The sequence below is a fragment of the Astyanax mexicanus genome, chromosome 24, assembly GCF_023375975.1.
Source record: "Astyanax mexicanus isolate ESR-SI-001 chromosome 24, AstMex3_surface, whole genome shotgun sequence".
NCBI lineage: Eukaryota > Metazoa > Chordata > Actinopteri > Characiformes > Acestrorhamphidae > Astyanax > Astyanax mexicanus.
In genome coordinates, this window is record NC_064431.1 from 3,794,004 (window position 1) to 3,809,675 (window position 15,672).

A 15,672-nucleotide genomic window follows, 5' to 3' on the forward strand; every position below is an offset into this window, starting at 1 on the left:
GTAGTCTTTATAAAAGACCCATTCAGAAATCTTCATATGAACTGAAATTGATACGTTAGTGATAATATATCACAACATTAGAATTCTGTAAATTACAGATCAGGTTTAACAAAACTGTCTTTATAAAAGACAAAAACACACAAACTTAGAGAAAAAAATTCAAACTCTATAAAACTTTCTCAATATGAGAATATCTAAAGGAATGTTAGATGTGAATTCTGCAGCATGCAGAGCACAGTCAGATTAACACACTTTAACAACATCGTCTTTATAAAAGACACATTCAGAAATCTTCATATGAACTGAAATTGATACGTTAGTGATAATATATCACAACATTAGAATTCTGTAAATTATAGATCAGGTTTAACTAAAACACTTGTATAGAAACATATCCTCATAGAGGATGAGTAAACTCTAATATAGAAACAATATCAATATTCATATAATGAACAAATTATATGGCATAAAACTGGTCAAATCAATTGAAGTCAAGTTTCAAACTGAAAGAAAGTCTGATATCATAGTAATCTATGATTGGTAATATATTTTATCTTCTTAGAAGGTAAATTAGGATCTGCTGTAGGCAGTTATCAGTAGTTCACATGTGATTCACATGAAATTCTCATTAAAGCTGAAGAAATTTTCATCAATAAAAACCCATAATTCTCCACAGAGAAAATAAACTGTAAAAATAACAGCAAAGCAAAAGTCTAACATAGACTTTTAAAATGTTTTGATCAGAAGACATTCAGTATTTTGCCTCCTAATAATTATTTAATTCTGAAGGCATCTACCAAAACTTGAGGGGAATAAAAAAATAAATAAGAACGCAAATTTCTCCACAAGAGAAACAAGCTTTAAAACAGTCTTTGATACAAAGCAATAAATACAAAACTTCACCACAAACATCTAATCTAGACATTTGTAGTCCCTTCTGTTCTGCTTTTGTAGTTCATCTGATTCTGAAGGAATCTACCAGGGCCTCCAGAGGGCGCTCTTCTCTTTGCTGATGATGTTCTGCTGCTCTTGAGGGAGAACACTTTCCCTCCATTTCTGATCTGCTGACGGCTGCAGGTTCTGCAGGACGTGGTTCATCAGTTTTCTCTGAGACTGTGTCTTCACCTCATCTTTGGACAGGAAGTGCAGAAGCTCATGGACACATCTGGAGAAGCCTTGATTGACAGCTGCTGATCTGGAGGAGAATGCAGGCTGCTGCTGCTGCTGCTGCTGCTTCTGCTGTCGTCTGAGGAAGCTGACTGTCATCTCCAGGATATCTGCTTTCTCCAGCTTGGAGTCGGGCTGCTGGTTGAGGAACTCTGGAGTCAGGAGAGTCTTGAGCTGCTCAATGCTGCTGTTGATGCGATCTCTGCGCATCTTCTCCACCACTGGCTTTCTCAGCTGCAGATACAGAAGGAGAGCATGATTAGAGAACTGCACTCAAAACACCTTCTGTAATGAATAAAGTAGTAGATAAAGAAGGACACTTTTTCTTCATTTAATCAGATCTCAGTTTACCTTGTTGTTGAGAGGGAGGAGCTCCTTTGAGATGGAAGGTGCTGAAGTGATTGCAGGAGTCATGGCTGTAGATCTCAGTGCTGTAGATCTCTCTGTGTAGAGTGAGTCTGATCTGAACTGGCTGAATCTCCTCTATTTATACTCCTGAATCTCCATATCAATGTGTGGGTCTTGGGCTTGCTGGAGGTTCTCACACTCTGCAGCCAATGGTGGAGCTTCAGCATTAGAGCAGAAGAACCGTCCAGCTGCCATATGCTCAGTGATCTTGTAGCCGGGGACAATGAGCATGTCTCAGGGGAGCAAGTGGAGGGCTGGAGCAGGCTCAGAGCACTGTGTGAGAGATTCTGGGAAACTGGTGACCCTTAAAGAGAGCAGATCTAATGAAGGGTTCAGTGACACTGACAGGACACACGCCCATCATCTCTGTGTACATGTGTGGAGCTGATCCAGGTTTAGTGTTCTAATGTGTATATGGTCTAATGGTCTAATTTTTTGTAAATATAATGATAATTTATAATTGATAAGTAATTAATGTCAACCATTGCGTTGTGAAGTTCGTCATAAGTCCATCATAAGTGTATTTATGTGTGTTTATATGTGTATTCTCCTGTATATTGACCAGAATTTTGGTCCATATATAAGTATCAGAACCGTGAATCTGAACTACTGCTGTAGAAATCTCTATCATTTTCTCTAAACGCAGCAGTTGAAACACTGTCAGTCTATAAGTGTGCCGGTTCCCCTGAGTATCATTCAAAACATATTGTTTTCTCTGGAGGTGAAGAAATTAATAAATATTGACTGTGATTTTTCCCTCCAGAGCTTTCCCACACTCTGACCAGTAAAAGAACCAAAACAACAATGGAAGTGTGTCCATTCAGATGATAATTAGCCTTTAGAAGAGCCGTGCTGAATAAAGCCAATGAGCTTTATGATTGACAGTTATTTAGGGTTGGGGAAATGCTGAGCTTTTATGGGATTTACAGAGTCACTTGTGATACCTATCTATTTATCTGTCTGTTTTACTGTCTGTCTGTTTGGCAGAACTTTATTGCAATTTATACATTATCTCTTTAATTACACATTTAATATAATCACTTTTAAACTTCAATTTGTATTCTTTTAGTTATGTGTTTCCAATAATTATTTAAAACATCTAGCATTTACACAAAAGTTCAGTTAAACAAAGGTGAGTAAACAGATGTGGCCCTGATTGTGTCTACTAAACATATAAACATATAAAATCTAATCTTTTATTGGGGGAAATATTATTAGCTAGGCCCTACTAGATAGACTTCAGAATGAGATGAACTACAAAAGCAGAACAGAAGGGACTACAAAATGTCTAGATTAGATGTTTGTGGTGAAGTTTTATATTTATTGCTTTGTAAAACAGACTGTTTTAAAGTTTGTTTCTCTTGTGGATAAATTTGTCCTTTTAATAATAACTCCAGTGAGGATTTAATGTGAATCACATGATCTACAGAAAACTGTCCACTTCAGAAGAATCAAAATTTTCCTTTTAAGAAGGAGAAAGATGACACTGGATCATTTTACAATATTCTGTTTTGAAAAAAAAAAAAAAAAACTTTAATTGAAAATATTAATATTGAAATATGTGTTGATTAGGGAACAGCTACAGTTCATACTGAAAATCTGAGCATTTTCTATGGAAATGGTTAATGCAGATCTACACTGTACACAGTACACTCTTCCTTTATTTAAGAGGGAAAATGTGGTGTCCAGTAGTGACGTCACGCCTCAACCAGTGAGGGTCTTTCCCTCCAGATGGTGAGAGACGTCAGACCCCGTCTACAACACAGCCCACCATCTTTAACCATCACTAATCACCCATTCAGCTCTGCAGCTTCTGTCCTGCACTGATCTCAGAACAGAGGACTCAGTGTGGGAAAGTCTGATACGGCCTCTACTCACACTGACCAGCAGCTCCAACACATCTGCTCACTCTGGAGCTCCAGAACTCAAACACACGTCCATATCTAAGTTATATCCAAGTATCCAAGTTGTATTTTTAATGTGTATAGAGTTCCATGAAAAGAGATAATAAAATATTTGCAGAGTTTTACTCATTTTAGGTGCACACAGCATTACTATTGTTGGAACAGAACAATTTTACTACTGTATATTTACTAGTACTAGAAATACCTAGTACCTATTCATGAACTAAAAGCTATTTAATTACTGGAACAACAGCAGAATCTCTTACTGGTTTTAAGATTTCCAAGAAAGTTTAGTGACTCAGTAAATTCCACAAAAGCTCAGAGTTTCCTCAACCCTAAATAAATGACGCCCACAACCCTCACTGACTTCTTATTCAGCACGGCTCTTCTAAAGACTAATTATCATCTGAATGGACACACTTCCATTGTTGTTTAGGTTCTTTCTCTGGTCAGAGTGTGGGAAAGCTCTGAGGGGAAGAATCACAGTCTACAGTCATTAATATCCTAAACACTGGGATTGGTGAGCAGTGCACGAGGGAATAGACACGCTTATAGTAGAGGAACTTTACTAAGCAGCTTCATCTGTAAGATCTGATACATCTGGATCAAAACTACATAAACAGAACATGAACATCTGGACCAGGACTAAACTCTATCAGCAGAGTTAGATCACCCAACGCCTCCATGTTTCACTAGAATATAGTGATAGACTGTGATTAAAGTGTTCAGAATCAGCTTCACGCGTGTGAATATGGACGTGTGCAATCATTGACATCACCTCCACCCCTCCACCTGCTCCCCTGAGACACGCTCATTGTCCCCGGCTACAAGATCACTGAGCATATGGCAGCTGGACGTTCCTTCTGCTCTAATGCTGAAGCTCTACCATTGGCTGCAGAGTGTGAGAACCTCCAGCAAGCCCAAGACCCACACATTGATATGGATATTCAGGAGTATAAATAGAGGAGATTCAGCCAGTGCAGATCAGACTCACTCTACACAGAGAGATCTACAGCACTGAGATCTACAGCCATGACTCCTGCAATCACTTCAGCACCTTCCATCTCAAAGGAGCTCCTCCCTCTCAACAACAAGGTAAACTGAGATCTGATTAAATGAAGAAAAAGTCTCCTTCTTTATCTACTACTTTATTCATTACAGAAGGTGTTTTGAGTGCAGTTCTCTAATCATGCTCTCCTTCTGTATCTGCAGCTGAGAAAGCCAGTGGTGGAGAAGATGCGCAGAGATCGCATCAACAGCAGCATTGAGCAGCTCAAGACTCTCCTGACTCCAGAGTTCCTCAACCAGCAGCCCGACTCCAAGCTGGAGAAAGCAGATATCCTGGAGATGACACTCAGCTTCCTCAGACGACAGCAGAAGCAGCAGCAGCAGCAGCCTGCATTCTCCTCCAGATCAGCAGCTGTCAATCAAGGCTTCTCCAGATGTGTCCATGAGCTTCTGCACTTCCTGTCCAAAGATGAGGTGAAGACACAGTCTCAGAGAAAACTGATGAACCACGTCCTGCAGAACCTGCAGCCGTCAGCAGATCAGAAATGGAGGGAAAGTGTTCTCCCTCAAGAGCAGCAGAACATCATCAGCAAAGAGAAGAGCGCCCTCTGGAGGCCCTGGTAGATTCCTTCAGAATCAGATGAACTACAAAAGCAGATCAGAAGGGACTACAAATGTCTAGATTAGATGTTTGTGGTGAAGTTTTGTATTTATTGCTTTGTATCAAAGACTGTTTTAAAGCTTGTTTCTCTTGTGGGGAAATTTGCGTTCTTATTTAATTTTTAATTCTCTGGAAGTTTTGGTAGAAATAATTATTAGGAGGCAAAATACTGAATGTCTTCTGATCAAAACATTTTAAAAGTCTATGTTAGACTTTTGCTTTGCTGTTATTTTTACAGTTTATTTTCTCTGTGGAGAATTATGGGTTTTTATTGATGAAAATTTGTTCAGCTTTAATGAGAATTTCATGTGAATCACATGTGAACTACTGATAACTGCCTACAGCAGATCCTAATTTACCTTCTAAGAAGATAAAATATATTACCAATCATAGATTACTATGATATCAGACCTTCTTTCAGTTTGAAACTTGACTTTAATTGATTTGACCAGTTTTTATGCCGTATAATTTGTTCATTATATGAATATTGATATTTGTTCTATATTAGAGATTTTACTCATCCTCTATGAGGATATGTTTCTATACAAATGTTTTAATTTAACCTGATCTGTAATTTACAGAATTCTAATGTTGTGATATATTATCACAAACGTATCAATTTTAGTTCATATGAAGATTTCTGAATGTGTCTTTTATAAAGACGATGTTGTTAAAGTGTGTTAATCTGACTGTGCTCTGCATGCTGCAGAATTCACATCTAACATTCCTTTAGATCTTCTCATATTGAGAAAGTTTTATAGAGTTTGATTTTTTTCTCTAAGTTTGTGTGTTTTTGTCTTTTATAAAGACAGTTTTGTTAAACCTGATCTGTAATTTACAGAATTCTAATGTTGTGATATATTATCACTAACGTATCAATTTCAGTTCATATGAAGATTTCTGAATGGGTCTTTTATAAAGACTATTTTACTTTATGTTGTTAAACTATGTTCTCTGTATTGAAGAATTTGTGTTTATTTTTCTTTTGTAAAGAAAACTTTGTGAATCATGTTCTCTGCATGTTGCAGAATCTGAATACTGTTATATATTATAACACGATATATAAATCTATCAGAAAATAAAGTAATCATTTTACTACATTATTCCTTATGTTGTATATTTTTTAATTATGTGATCATTTTTAAAATGATTAATTTCTTCTGAACATATACAGATACATCAGGATGTACAGAACAATGGTACAAGTAGAATAAAATGAATGTATTAATAACTTATTAATGACTGGGATGTGAGTTTATTTTCCCAGTTTATACAACATTCAACTGTTGGGCTTTTAAAGCAGGGCCAGGCCAATAATCCCCAACTATATCTCACTAGTGTATATGAGTGTGTTCTCTGCACTGATTAATTAAAAGTAGAGTCTGCAATCCATCTGTTTCCATCACAAGAATGGTGAAAATGGTTGTTTTAAACAGTAATAAAAACTGTCCATAGGTGCAGCCATTGCTAAATATAACATATTTATCTCCATACTTCTTCTTCTACTGAAAATCCAATGAAAACTGTGATTCTTCGAATAAATGAAAATGGTAATGAATGCATTTTTAAATTTAAAAAGAAAATATTTTATTGCTGCACAATACACAAAGCAGATGAATGATTTAAGACATTTAACAGAAATAAGTAACAGAGAACATCCCAAAATATAAACCCATAATAAAACAATGTCCAAGATTTGGAACATTTTTTAAAAAATGAAAATCTGCATGAAACAGTTGTTATCATTTTTATACCAAGATCTCCCAAAAGCAATTCTCTAGAAATAAACAATTAAAATGTTTATGAACAGTATACATTAAGTAGTAAGTAGTACTAGGTTAATTATTTTATCAGACACCAAAACTTAACATTTTTATCCCACATCTACCCATGTAAGCAAAAAATGATTACAATTCTAATTCTCAATTCTAATAAACATTTTAAGGTACATACAAGCAAATATTCCACAAAATTCCAAAATATTCCAAATCCCGGAAGAGGCACCATTTCCAGGGGGTACTGAGAAGCAAATAGAAGATCCTGCACAGACAACAGTTCCATGGAAACACCTGTTTCTGAGATATGCTGCTCGGTGGTGTAATTACTGCACAGTGGTGTAGAGTTTAGGCCTGTCTGGTTGAAGTTTCTGTGTTGTCTCCAGGGGCTTTTCATTTCCATCCAGAGTCTAAAGACCTGCATAAGGGCTGGATTGCATGTGTTTACTTGTCTGGACATGTGGAGTTATTAAGACTGATTAATCATTAATACATTTAAATTCTTAAGAACGTGGTCTCATCTAAGCATGGCACCTTTTTTCACATGGTTGCTGTGTCCTCTACATGACTTATTTTTGTCTTGTAGACAGATTCTCCTGATCCACCTGAGCTGTGGATCTCTGCAGCTCCTCCAGAGTGATCATGGGCCTCTTGGCTGCTTCTCTGACCTGTGCTCTCCTTGTTCGATCTGTCAGTTTTGGGTGGACCATGGCCATGTCTTGGTAGGTTTGTAGAATCAGTTGTAGAATACTTTTTCAGGTTCATTTTTTGAATGATGTATTGAGGATCAATACTCCTTGGGATGCTTAAAGCTTGAGATATGTTTTCATGACCTAACTCTGCTTTAAACTTCTTCTCCACAACTTTATCTCTGACCTGTCCGATGAGTGCCTTGGCCGTCATGTTGCTGTTTGTTCACTAGTGTTCTCTAACAATCCACTGAGGCCTTCAGAGAACAGCTGTATTTATACTGAGAATTACCTTCACAATGACGTGCTTCTTTGTGTGGGTCTATCACTTAAAATCTAAATAAAATCCATTTAAATTTGTGGTTGTAAGGTGACATGACGTAAAATAGGGGGAAAGCCACTGTAATAATGGATTGAGACATTAGTTTAATCATTTTTAATGATGAATAATGTTAATAGTTCATTGAGATGTTCTGTCATAAGTACTGTTAATTGATTTACCTTTATTGCAAAGTTTTACTCATGTGTCATATCATCACTTCAGGACAGGAAACTTGGAAGTCCTGAAGCTTGGATGTTCTTGGGCAGGACGAACAGCTAGTGTGAGGAATGCTCTTTTCTGGAGTATGGAAATGGTGAGGAGTATTTCTCATATTCAACCACTCAGATGATGATCCCAGTTCCAGCTGGTACCCGTTAATCAGAAGAATAAAAAATGGTCTTTGTGGAAATGGGTAATTGCAAAAAAGATTTAAAAAAATGTTTATAAAAACATATCCCTGATCCCTTAACTGAAAAAACTCTGTTGATTTGATTTCTATTTTATTTTCTTTTATTTTAGGTTAGACCATGCTTGTCTTCCTAGATCAAGAGAAAAGACGATATTTTGGCTCATTTGAGAATTCTGTCACCTCTGATTTAACATTGGTGTAGGTCACGCCCTTGTAGATTCCCTTAGTAGGAAACTCTAAAGTTGAGCCATTGCTGCAGGTAATTTGGACGGTGGCGGTGTAGGGGAGATTAAATGTGACTCGACCGATTGTGATGTCTACATCCATGAATTTCCCTGGAGGAACCTGAATAGTAAAAGACAGCTGCTCTGTTTTCTCCTCAGAATTCTCTAAACCATATGAGCTTTCAGTACCCAGAGTAAAACTGAATGCAGAGTTTACTTCCACAATACTCAGAATTGATGCCTTCACTTCCATGTTCAAAGACATTTCCATCTTGTTGGTCAACAACCAGGAGGACTTTTTGGTGATGTTCCTTGAAGTTTGTACTGTGTATTCTTGTGTTGTATTAGACTTGTTGTGGTAAGTTATGCATTTGATTTCTTCAAAAACAACCTTGGGTGTCTCCATAGAGAGTGTGGGATAATTCACATCCTTCATCACAGTAGACTCGATGTAGTTAATGAATATGAAAGCTAAGCAATTAATATCTTCCTTAGCATTTCCAGAAATTCCCATGCAGATCCCAGAACCAACATCTATTGGGTATTCTGTCTTCAGGCCCCAGTATGTCATCTGTACAAAGAACTCTCGAGATTTGTTGGTCTTGAATTTGATGGCACCTGCACGTGTTCCAGCTCCATTTCCCCAGAGTGAGAGAGAGTCAAAAAACTCTCCATCTTCAAATTTGAATTTTTGGGGATTCCCACTAGGATCACCACACTGCATGGAGCGGCCATCGGTAAGCCAGACCTTAATGGCTTTGATCTGCGAGGGACCAACCCACACCCATATCTGTTTCAGTGTGGCTCCATTTCCAAGTCCATTCAATGTAAATTGATCACCTTCATTTGCACCAACGGGAAAAACTAGGGTTGACATGTTCTTGCTATTAATGTAGACCTTTAAAAGAAATAAAAATACAATGTTAATTTCTGTTTATGTGCATTTTCACATGTACCTTCTTTGAACTGCTCAGTGTAAACAGTTTAGTTTCAAGTGGTTAGTTTGAACTGTTCAGTTAATTTACGGACTAAATTAACGAACACAGCATGAGTTAATGAGACACAGTGTGAGTTAGTGAGGCACAGTGTGAGTTAGTGAGGCACAGTGTGAGTTAGTGAGGCACAGTGCGAGTTAACGAGACACAGCGCGAGTTAACGAGACACAGTGTGAGTTAGTGAGACACAGTGTGAGTTAGTGAGGCACAGCGTGAGTTAACGAGAAACAGCGTGAGTTAGCGAGACACAGAGTGAGTTAGTGAGGCACAGCGTGAGTTAGTGAGACACAGCGTGAGTTAGTGAGGCACAGTGTGAGTTAACGAGACACAACGTGAGTTAGCGAGACACAGCGTGAGTTAGTGAGGCACAGTTTGAGTTAGCAAGACACAGCGTGAGTTAGTGAGGCACAGTGTGAGTTAGCGAGACACAGCGTGAGTTAGTGAGGAACAGTGTGAGTTAGCGAGACACAGCGTGAGTTAGTGAGACACAGTGTGAATTAGCGAGACACAGCGTGAGTTAGTGAGGCACTGTGTGAGTTAGCGAGACACAGCGTGAGTTATTGAGGCACAGCGTGAGTTATTGAGGCACAGCGTGAGTTAACGAGACACAGCGTGAGTTTACGAGATACAGCGTGAGTTATCGAGGCACAGTGTGAGTTATCGAGGCACAGCGTGAGTTAACGAGACACAGCGTGAGTTAGTGAGGCACAGCGTGAGTTAACGAGACACAGCGTGAGTTAGTGAGGCACAGCGTGAGTTAACGAGACACAGCGTGAGTTAGTGAGGCACAGCGTGAGTTAACGAGACACAGCGTGAGTTAGTGAGGCACAGCGTGAGTTAGTGAGACACTGTGAGTTAGTGAGGCACAGCGTGAGTTAACGAGACACTGTGAGTTCGTGAGGCACAGCGTGAGTTAGCGAGACACAGCGTGAGTTAGTGCGGCACAGCGTGAGTTAACAAGACAGTGTGAGTTAGTGAGGTACAGCGTGAGTTAGCGAGACACAGCATGAGTTATCGAGACACAGTGTGAGTTAGCAAGACACAGCGTGCGTTATCGAGACACAGTGTGAGTTAGTGAGACACAGTGTGAGTTAGCGAGACACAGCATGAGTTAGTGAGGAACAGTGTGAGTTAGCGAGACACAGCGTGAGTTAGTGAGGCACAGTGTGAGTTAGCGAGACACAGAGTGAGTAAGTGAGGCACAGCGTGAGTTAATGAGACAGTGTGAGTTAGTTAGGCACGGCGTGAGTTAGCGAGGCACAGCGTGAGTTATCGAAACACAGTTTGAGTTAGCGAGACACAGCGCAAGTTAACGAGACACAGCGTGAATTAGCGAGACACAGAATGAGTAAATGAGACACAGTGTGAGTTAGCAAGACACTGTGCAAGTTAGTAAGACACAGCGCGAGTAAACAAGACACAGCGCGAGATATCAAGACACAGCGCGAGTTAATGAGACACAGCGTGAGTTACTGAGACACAGCGCGAGTTAGCGAGACACAGCGTGAGTTAGTGAGGCACAGCGTGAGTTTACGAGATACAGCGTGAGTTATCGAGGCACAGTGTGAGTTATCGAGGCACAGCGTGAGTTAACGAGACACAGCGTGAGTTAGTGAGGCACAGCGTGAGTTAACGAGACACAGCGTGAGTTAGTGAGGCACAGCGTGAGTTAACGAGACACAGCGTGAGTTAGTGAGGCACAGCGTGAGTTAACGAGACACAGCATGAGTTAGTGAGGCACAGTGTGAGTTAGCGAGACACAGAGTGAGTAAGTGAGGCACAGCGTGAGTTAATGAGACAGTGTGAGTTAGTTAGGCACGGCGTGAGTTAGCGAGGCACAGCGTGAGTTATCGAAACACAGTTTGAGTTAGCGAGACACAGCGCAAGTTAACGAGACACAGCGTGAATTAGCGAGACAGAATGAGTAAATGAGACACAGTGTGAGTTAGCAAGACACTGTGCAAGTTAGTAAGACACAGCGCGAGTAAACAAGACACAGCGCGAGATATCAAGACACAGCGCGAGTTAATGAGACACAGCGTGAGTTAGTGAGACACAGCGCGAGTTAGCGAGACACAGCGTGAGTTAGTGAGGCACAGCGTGAGTTAACGAGACAGTGTGAGTTAGTTAGGCACGGCGTGAGTTAGCGAGGCACAGCGTGAGTTATCGAAACACAGTTTGAGTTAACGAAAGACAGTGTAAGTTAGCGAGACACAGCGTAAGTTAGTGAGGCACAGCGTGAGTTAACGAGACAGTGTGAGTTAGTTAGGCACGGCGTGAGTTAGCGAGGCACACCGTGAGTTATCGAGACACAGTTTGAGTTAACGAAAGACAGTGTAAGTTAGCGAGACACAGCGTAAGTTAGTGAGGCACGGCGTGAGTTAACTAGACACTGTGAGTTAGTGAGGCACAGCGCGAGCTAGCGAGACACAGCGTGAGTTAGTGAGGCACAGCGCGAGTTAGCGAGACACAGCATGAGTTAGTGGAGGCACAGCGCGAGCTAACGAGACACAGTGTGAGTTAGTGAGGCACAGCGTGAGTTAGCGAGACACAGCGTGAGTTAGTGAGGCACAGCGCGAGTTAGCAAGACACAGTGTGAGTTAGTGAGGCACAGCGTGAGTTAGCGAGACACAGCTTGAGTTAGTGAGGCACAGCATGAGTTAACGAGACACAGCGCAAGTTAACGAGACACAGCGTGAGTTAGCGAGACACAGCGTGAGTAAACGAGACACAGCGTGAGTTAGCAAGACACAGTGCAAGTTAGTAAGACACAGCGCGAGTAAACAAGACACAGCGCGAGATATCAATACACAGTGCGAGTTAATGAGACACAGCATGAGTTAGCGAGAAACAGCATGAGTTAGTGAGACGCAGCGTGAGGTAGCAAGACACAGCGCGAGTAAACAAGACACAGCGCGAGATAGCAAGACACAGCGCGAGTTAATGAGACACAGCGTGATTTAGTGAGACACAGCTTGAGTTAGCAAGACACAGCGCGAGTACACGACACACAGCACGAGTTAACAAGACACAGCATGAGTTAGAGAGAGTCAGCGTGAGTTAGTGAGACACAGTGTGAGTTAGTGAGCCAGTGCAAGTTCGCAAGACACAGCGTGAGTTAACGAGACATAGCGTGAGTTAGTGAGACACAGTGCGAGTTAGCAAGACACAGCGCAAGTAAACGAGACACAGCGTGAGTTAACGAGACACAGCGCGAGTTAGCAAGACACAGCACGAGTAAACGAGATACAGTGCAAGATAAGGAGACACAGTGAGAGTTAGCGAGACACAGCGCAAGTAAACGAGATACAGCGTGAGTAAAGAAACACAATGCGAGTTAACGAGACACAGTAAGCTTGTGAGAGACAGTATGAGTTAAAATGAAGACAGTAATGTCCATGTTAAATGTACATTGTGGATTATGCAAACTATAAAGGAAAACACTGATTATTTAGTAAACAAAAAAATAAACCAGAATATGTTTTATATTTTACATTCTTCTTGCTTTACACATCTTTATGAGGTAGAGTCAACTGGAATTCAGGCTTTCAGTTAACAGCTGTGCTGAACTCGTCAGGAGTTAATTACTTGAATTTCTTGCCTCTCACGTTAGCAATGTGTGTTAAATATTTATGCTTAAAGTATGCTAGTTACCTAGTCAGTGAGTTAGCTAGGGTTAGCTAGTTATTATGCCTGTAGGTTAATTCAAGTAGACACTGTTATGCAAGAAATTCTTCATACTCAGGCTGGATTCTGAGGCAAGGATGCAGGATGTAGGCAGCAGGGCATCAAGTCAGAATACCTTAAATATAAACTTTAAATGTTGACGTATATGAACTGCTAGCTGTAGTAATAAAAAGGATAATCAAATAACAATAAGCAGTACCTACTGGGCTTTATGTAGAGCATGGGTCTGTTAAGCTGGGATTGGGGGACACGCCCGTTAGAGAGTTCAGTCACACTCCTCAACACCTTGGAATAAACTGTGAAATAAACTCTACACCACCAAAGAGTTCTCCTCAACTTGTAGTCTAAGTTAGAGAATAAACTCACAATTTAACACTTTCACACATTTTTGTTTAAAGCCAGGTTTTTGAACTCCAAGTATTTGCTGTGTAGTAGCTCTCCAGCCCAGAGGTCGTTGAACACAATTGCAGAACAGTTGATCTTAAAGCAGGTAAACCCAAGAAGAAATTATAAGGAGATAGAGAGCCCAAAAACAAGAACAGGTGGAAAATAAAGTCACACCGAGTGCGACAGAGAGACAGGGGAACATTTTATTTATTTATTTTTTCGTTATCGTTCATCATAGTTCAAACAACCTCACAGGCCAGATGTTTCATGCTTGCGGGCCACATCTACCTATTGCCAACCCCTGTTCTACGTAAAGCCCAGTAGGTACTGCTTATTCTTATTTGATTTGCCTTTTTATTACTATAGCTAACAGTTCATATACATCAACATTTAACATTTATATTTATTTAAGGTATACTGACTTAATGCCCTGCTGCCTACATCCTGCATCCTTGTCTCAGAATCCAGCCTGAGTATGAAGAATTTCTTGAATGTTAGAAACAGCCCGTTGATTTATATGAACTGTTACCTATACCTATATATAACGCTAACCAGTACCTACTTGAATTTTCCTACAGGCATAATAACTAGCAAAAAGATAGCAAAAAAATTAAACAGAAGCAAACGAGAGATTCCAGAAGCTTCTGCACCAAAATCCACAGAAAATCCACAAAAACACAAAAACTAAAGCACAGATCAAAATCCAAACTGAAATAATACTTGCAATGAATAATACAGTAAGTATATTTATATATATATATATATATATATATATATATATATATATATATATATATATATATATATATATATATATATATATTTGCTATATTTTGTTCTTTCTTTGAATTTGCAACATACACTTTTTAGTTTGTTTAACACTTTTAAGTTACTACATGATTCCTTATGTGTTCCTTCATAGTCTGGATCACTTTACCATTCATTTCCTATGTAGGTTAAAAAAAAACATTGAATGAAGAAGTGTGCTCGAATTTTTGACTGGTTCTGTATGTAAATCTGTAAACCTGGTAGTTTAAAGTATGCTATATCTTGCAGTATACACTGTATGTTATATATAGTCTTTATATTTGAACACAAGCAATTCTATCCATACAATAATAAATACTTACAACAGATCACACAGTTCTGGAGCTTTCCAAAAAAGCCACGTCCCTTCAGCTGCAAGTTGCTGTTTGCAAAATATGAGCGTGAAAAATATAGTATTGGACTCTACATATGTTCTGTTATATAGAGCTTAATCTCAGAGGGCGGTTCCCTTCAACATTCCTACTCCTACAGGTAGAATTTCTTGGAAACCTCAGAACTTATTCCTGTAAAGAGTTATTCTTCTTTCAGTTTGAATGTATGCTGCTGTGTAAACATCGTTAACAATATTTCCTCATAATTCGCATGTTTTAATGAGTCATGCTTTGTGTTGAGTTCGTTTCAGTTTTAAAGTAGAGCCATGGGACTAACACCCACAGTTCAAATATTTTTGAACATTCTTTCTAATGAACGCATTCGGATTCTTTAAGCTACCCTCACACAGCTCATCTAGTCCCTGTAGAAAAGTACTGCCAATAGAATAGGACTCTCCTGACCAGATTACCATGAACCTATTGGCAACATGTCTAATAGCAGGTATAGGCTAGAGGGGTGTTAAACCCCAGAAAATAGAGACCACTCTGGAGCAATGGAACTGTGATCTCTGCAAAGATGGTGCTCCATCCAATACTTAGTATGGAGGGAGTGCACTATCAATCATCAGCTCCACTCATGCTCATTGAAAGAATTAAACTCACTACTGAATTTTATTTTTATGATACAGAGCAGATTGAGAACAGTGTTCCGGAGCACTCTCTTCACATCTCTAGGAAAAGCTTATGCTGATGTTCATGTTTAATTCTCACTAAACTCCTCCAAGATACAGTTTAATTAAATACGTGCTAAATAGAACTAAACCAGCCCGCATAAAACCAGGCGGAAACGCGTATGGTCTCTAGCGCACTCTAGAGTCTATTAGGGACAGGTCTGGA

The 15,672-nt window shown here is 39.6% G+C and overlaps 3 protein-coding genes across 4 annotated transcripts in view; 1 reads left to right on the plus strand and 2 right to left on the minus strand.

Annotated features, from left to right (window-relative positions):
• Positions 1-471: 471 nt before the first annotated feature.
• LOC111195356 (transcription factor HES-5-like) lies at positions 472-1,624 on the minus strand. The gene is made up of 2 exons (XM_022682257.2): positions 1,519-1,624; positions 472-1,401 (listed from the first exon to the last, which is right to left on the minus strand). The coding sequence occupies exons 1-2, from the start codon at positions 1,579-1,581 to the stop codon at positions 976-978; spliced, it is 489 nt and encodes a 162-aa protein (XP_022537978.2). The 5' UTR covers positions 1,582-1,624; the 3' UTR covers positions 472-975.
• A 2,831-nt stretch (positions 1,625-4,455) lies between these two features.
• On the plus strand, positions 4,456-5,596 carry LOC125787369 (transcription factor HES-5-like). Its single transcript, XM_049471457.1, has 2 exons — positions 4,456-4,574; positions 4,692-5,596. The coding sequence occupies exons 1-2, from the start codon at positions 4,512-4,514 to the stop codon at positions 5,109-5,111; spliced, it is 483 nt and encodes a 160-aa protein (XP_049327414.1). The 5' UTR covers positions 4,456-4,511; the 3' UTR covers positions 5,112-5,596.
• A 1,117-nt stretch (positions 5,597-6,713) lies between these two features.
• LOC125787362 (aerolysin-like protein) overlaps positions 6,714-15,672 on the minus strand; it is a 33,572-nt gene continuing 24,613 nt past the window's right edge. The window contains exons 1-2 of one of the 2 annotated variants that reach the window (XM_049471451.1): positions 14,767-14,843; positions 6,714-9,465 (exon numbers count right to left, since the gene is read on the minus strand). In XM_049471451.1, coding sequence (XP_049327408.1) covers positions 8,479-9,444 — 966 coding nt within the window. In that variant the 5' untranslated portion in view covers positions 9,445-9,465; positions 14,767-14,843 and the 3' untranslated portion in view covers positions 6,714-8,478. Of the gene's footprint in view, positions 9,466-14,766; positions 14,844-15,672 lie in introns of those variants that run through there. The other variant, XM_049471452.1, reaches the window with a different exon arrangement.

Coding starts and splice junctions, on each gene's coding strand:
- LOC111195356 (XM_022682257.2), bottom strand. CDS start 1,581: ATGACTCCTGCAATCACTTCAGCACCTTCCATCTCAAAGGAGCTCCTC. Junction 1,402..1,518: donor TCCTCCCTCTCAACAACAAG/GTAAACTGAGAT, acceptor CTGTATCTGCAG/CTGAGAAAGCCAGTGGTGGA.
- LOC125787369 (XM_049471457.1), top strand. CDS start 4,512: ATGACTCCTGCAATCACTTCAGCACCTTCCATCTCAAAGGAGCTCCTC. Junction 4,575..4,691: donor TCCTCCCTCTCAACAACAAG/GTAAACTGAGAT, acceptor CTGTATCTGCAG/CTGAGAAAGCCAGTGGTGGA.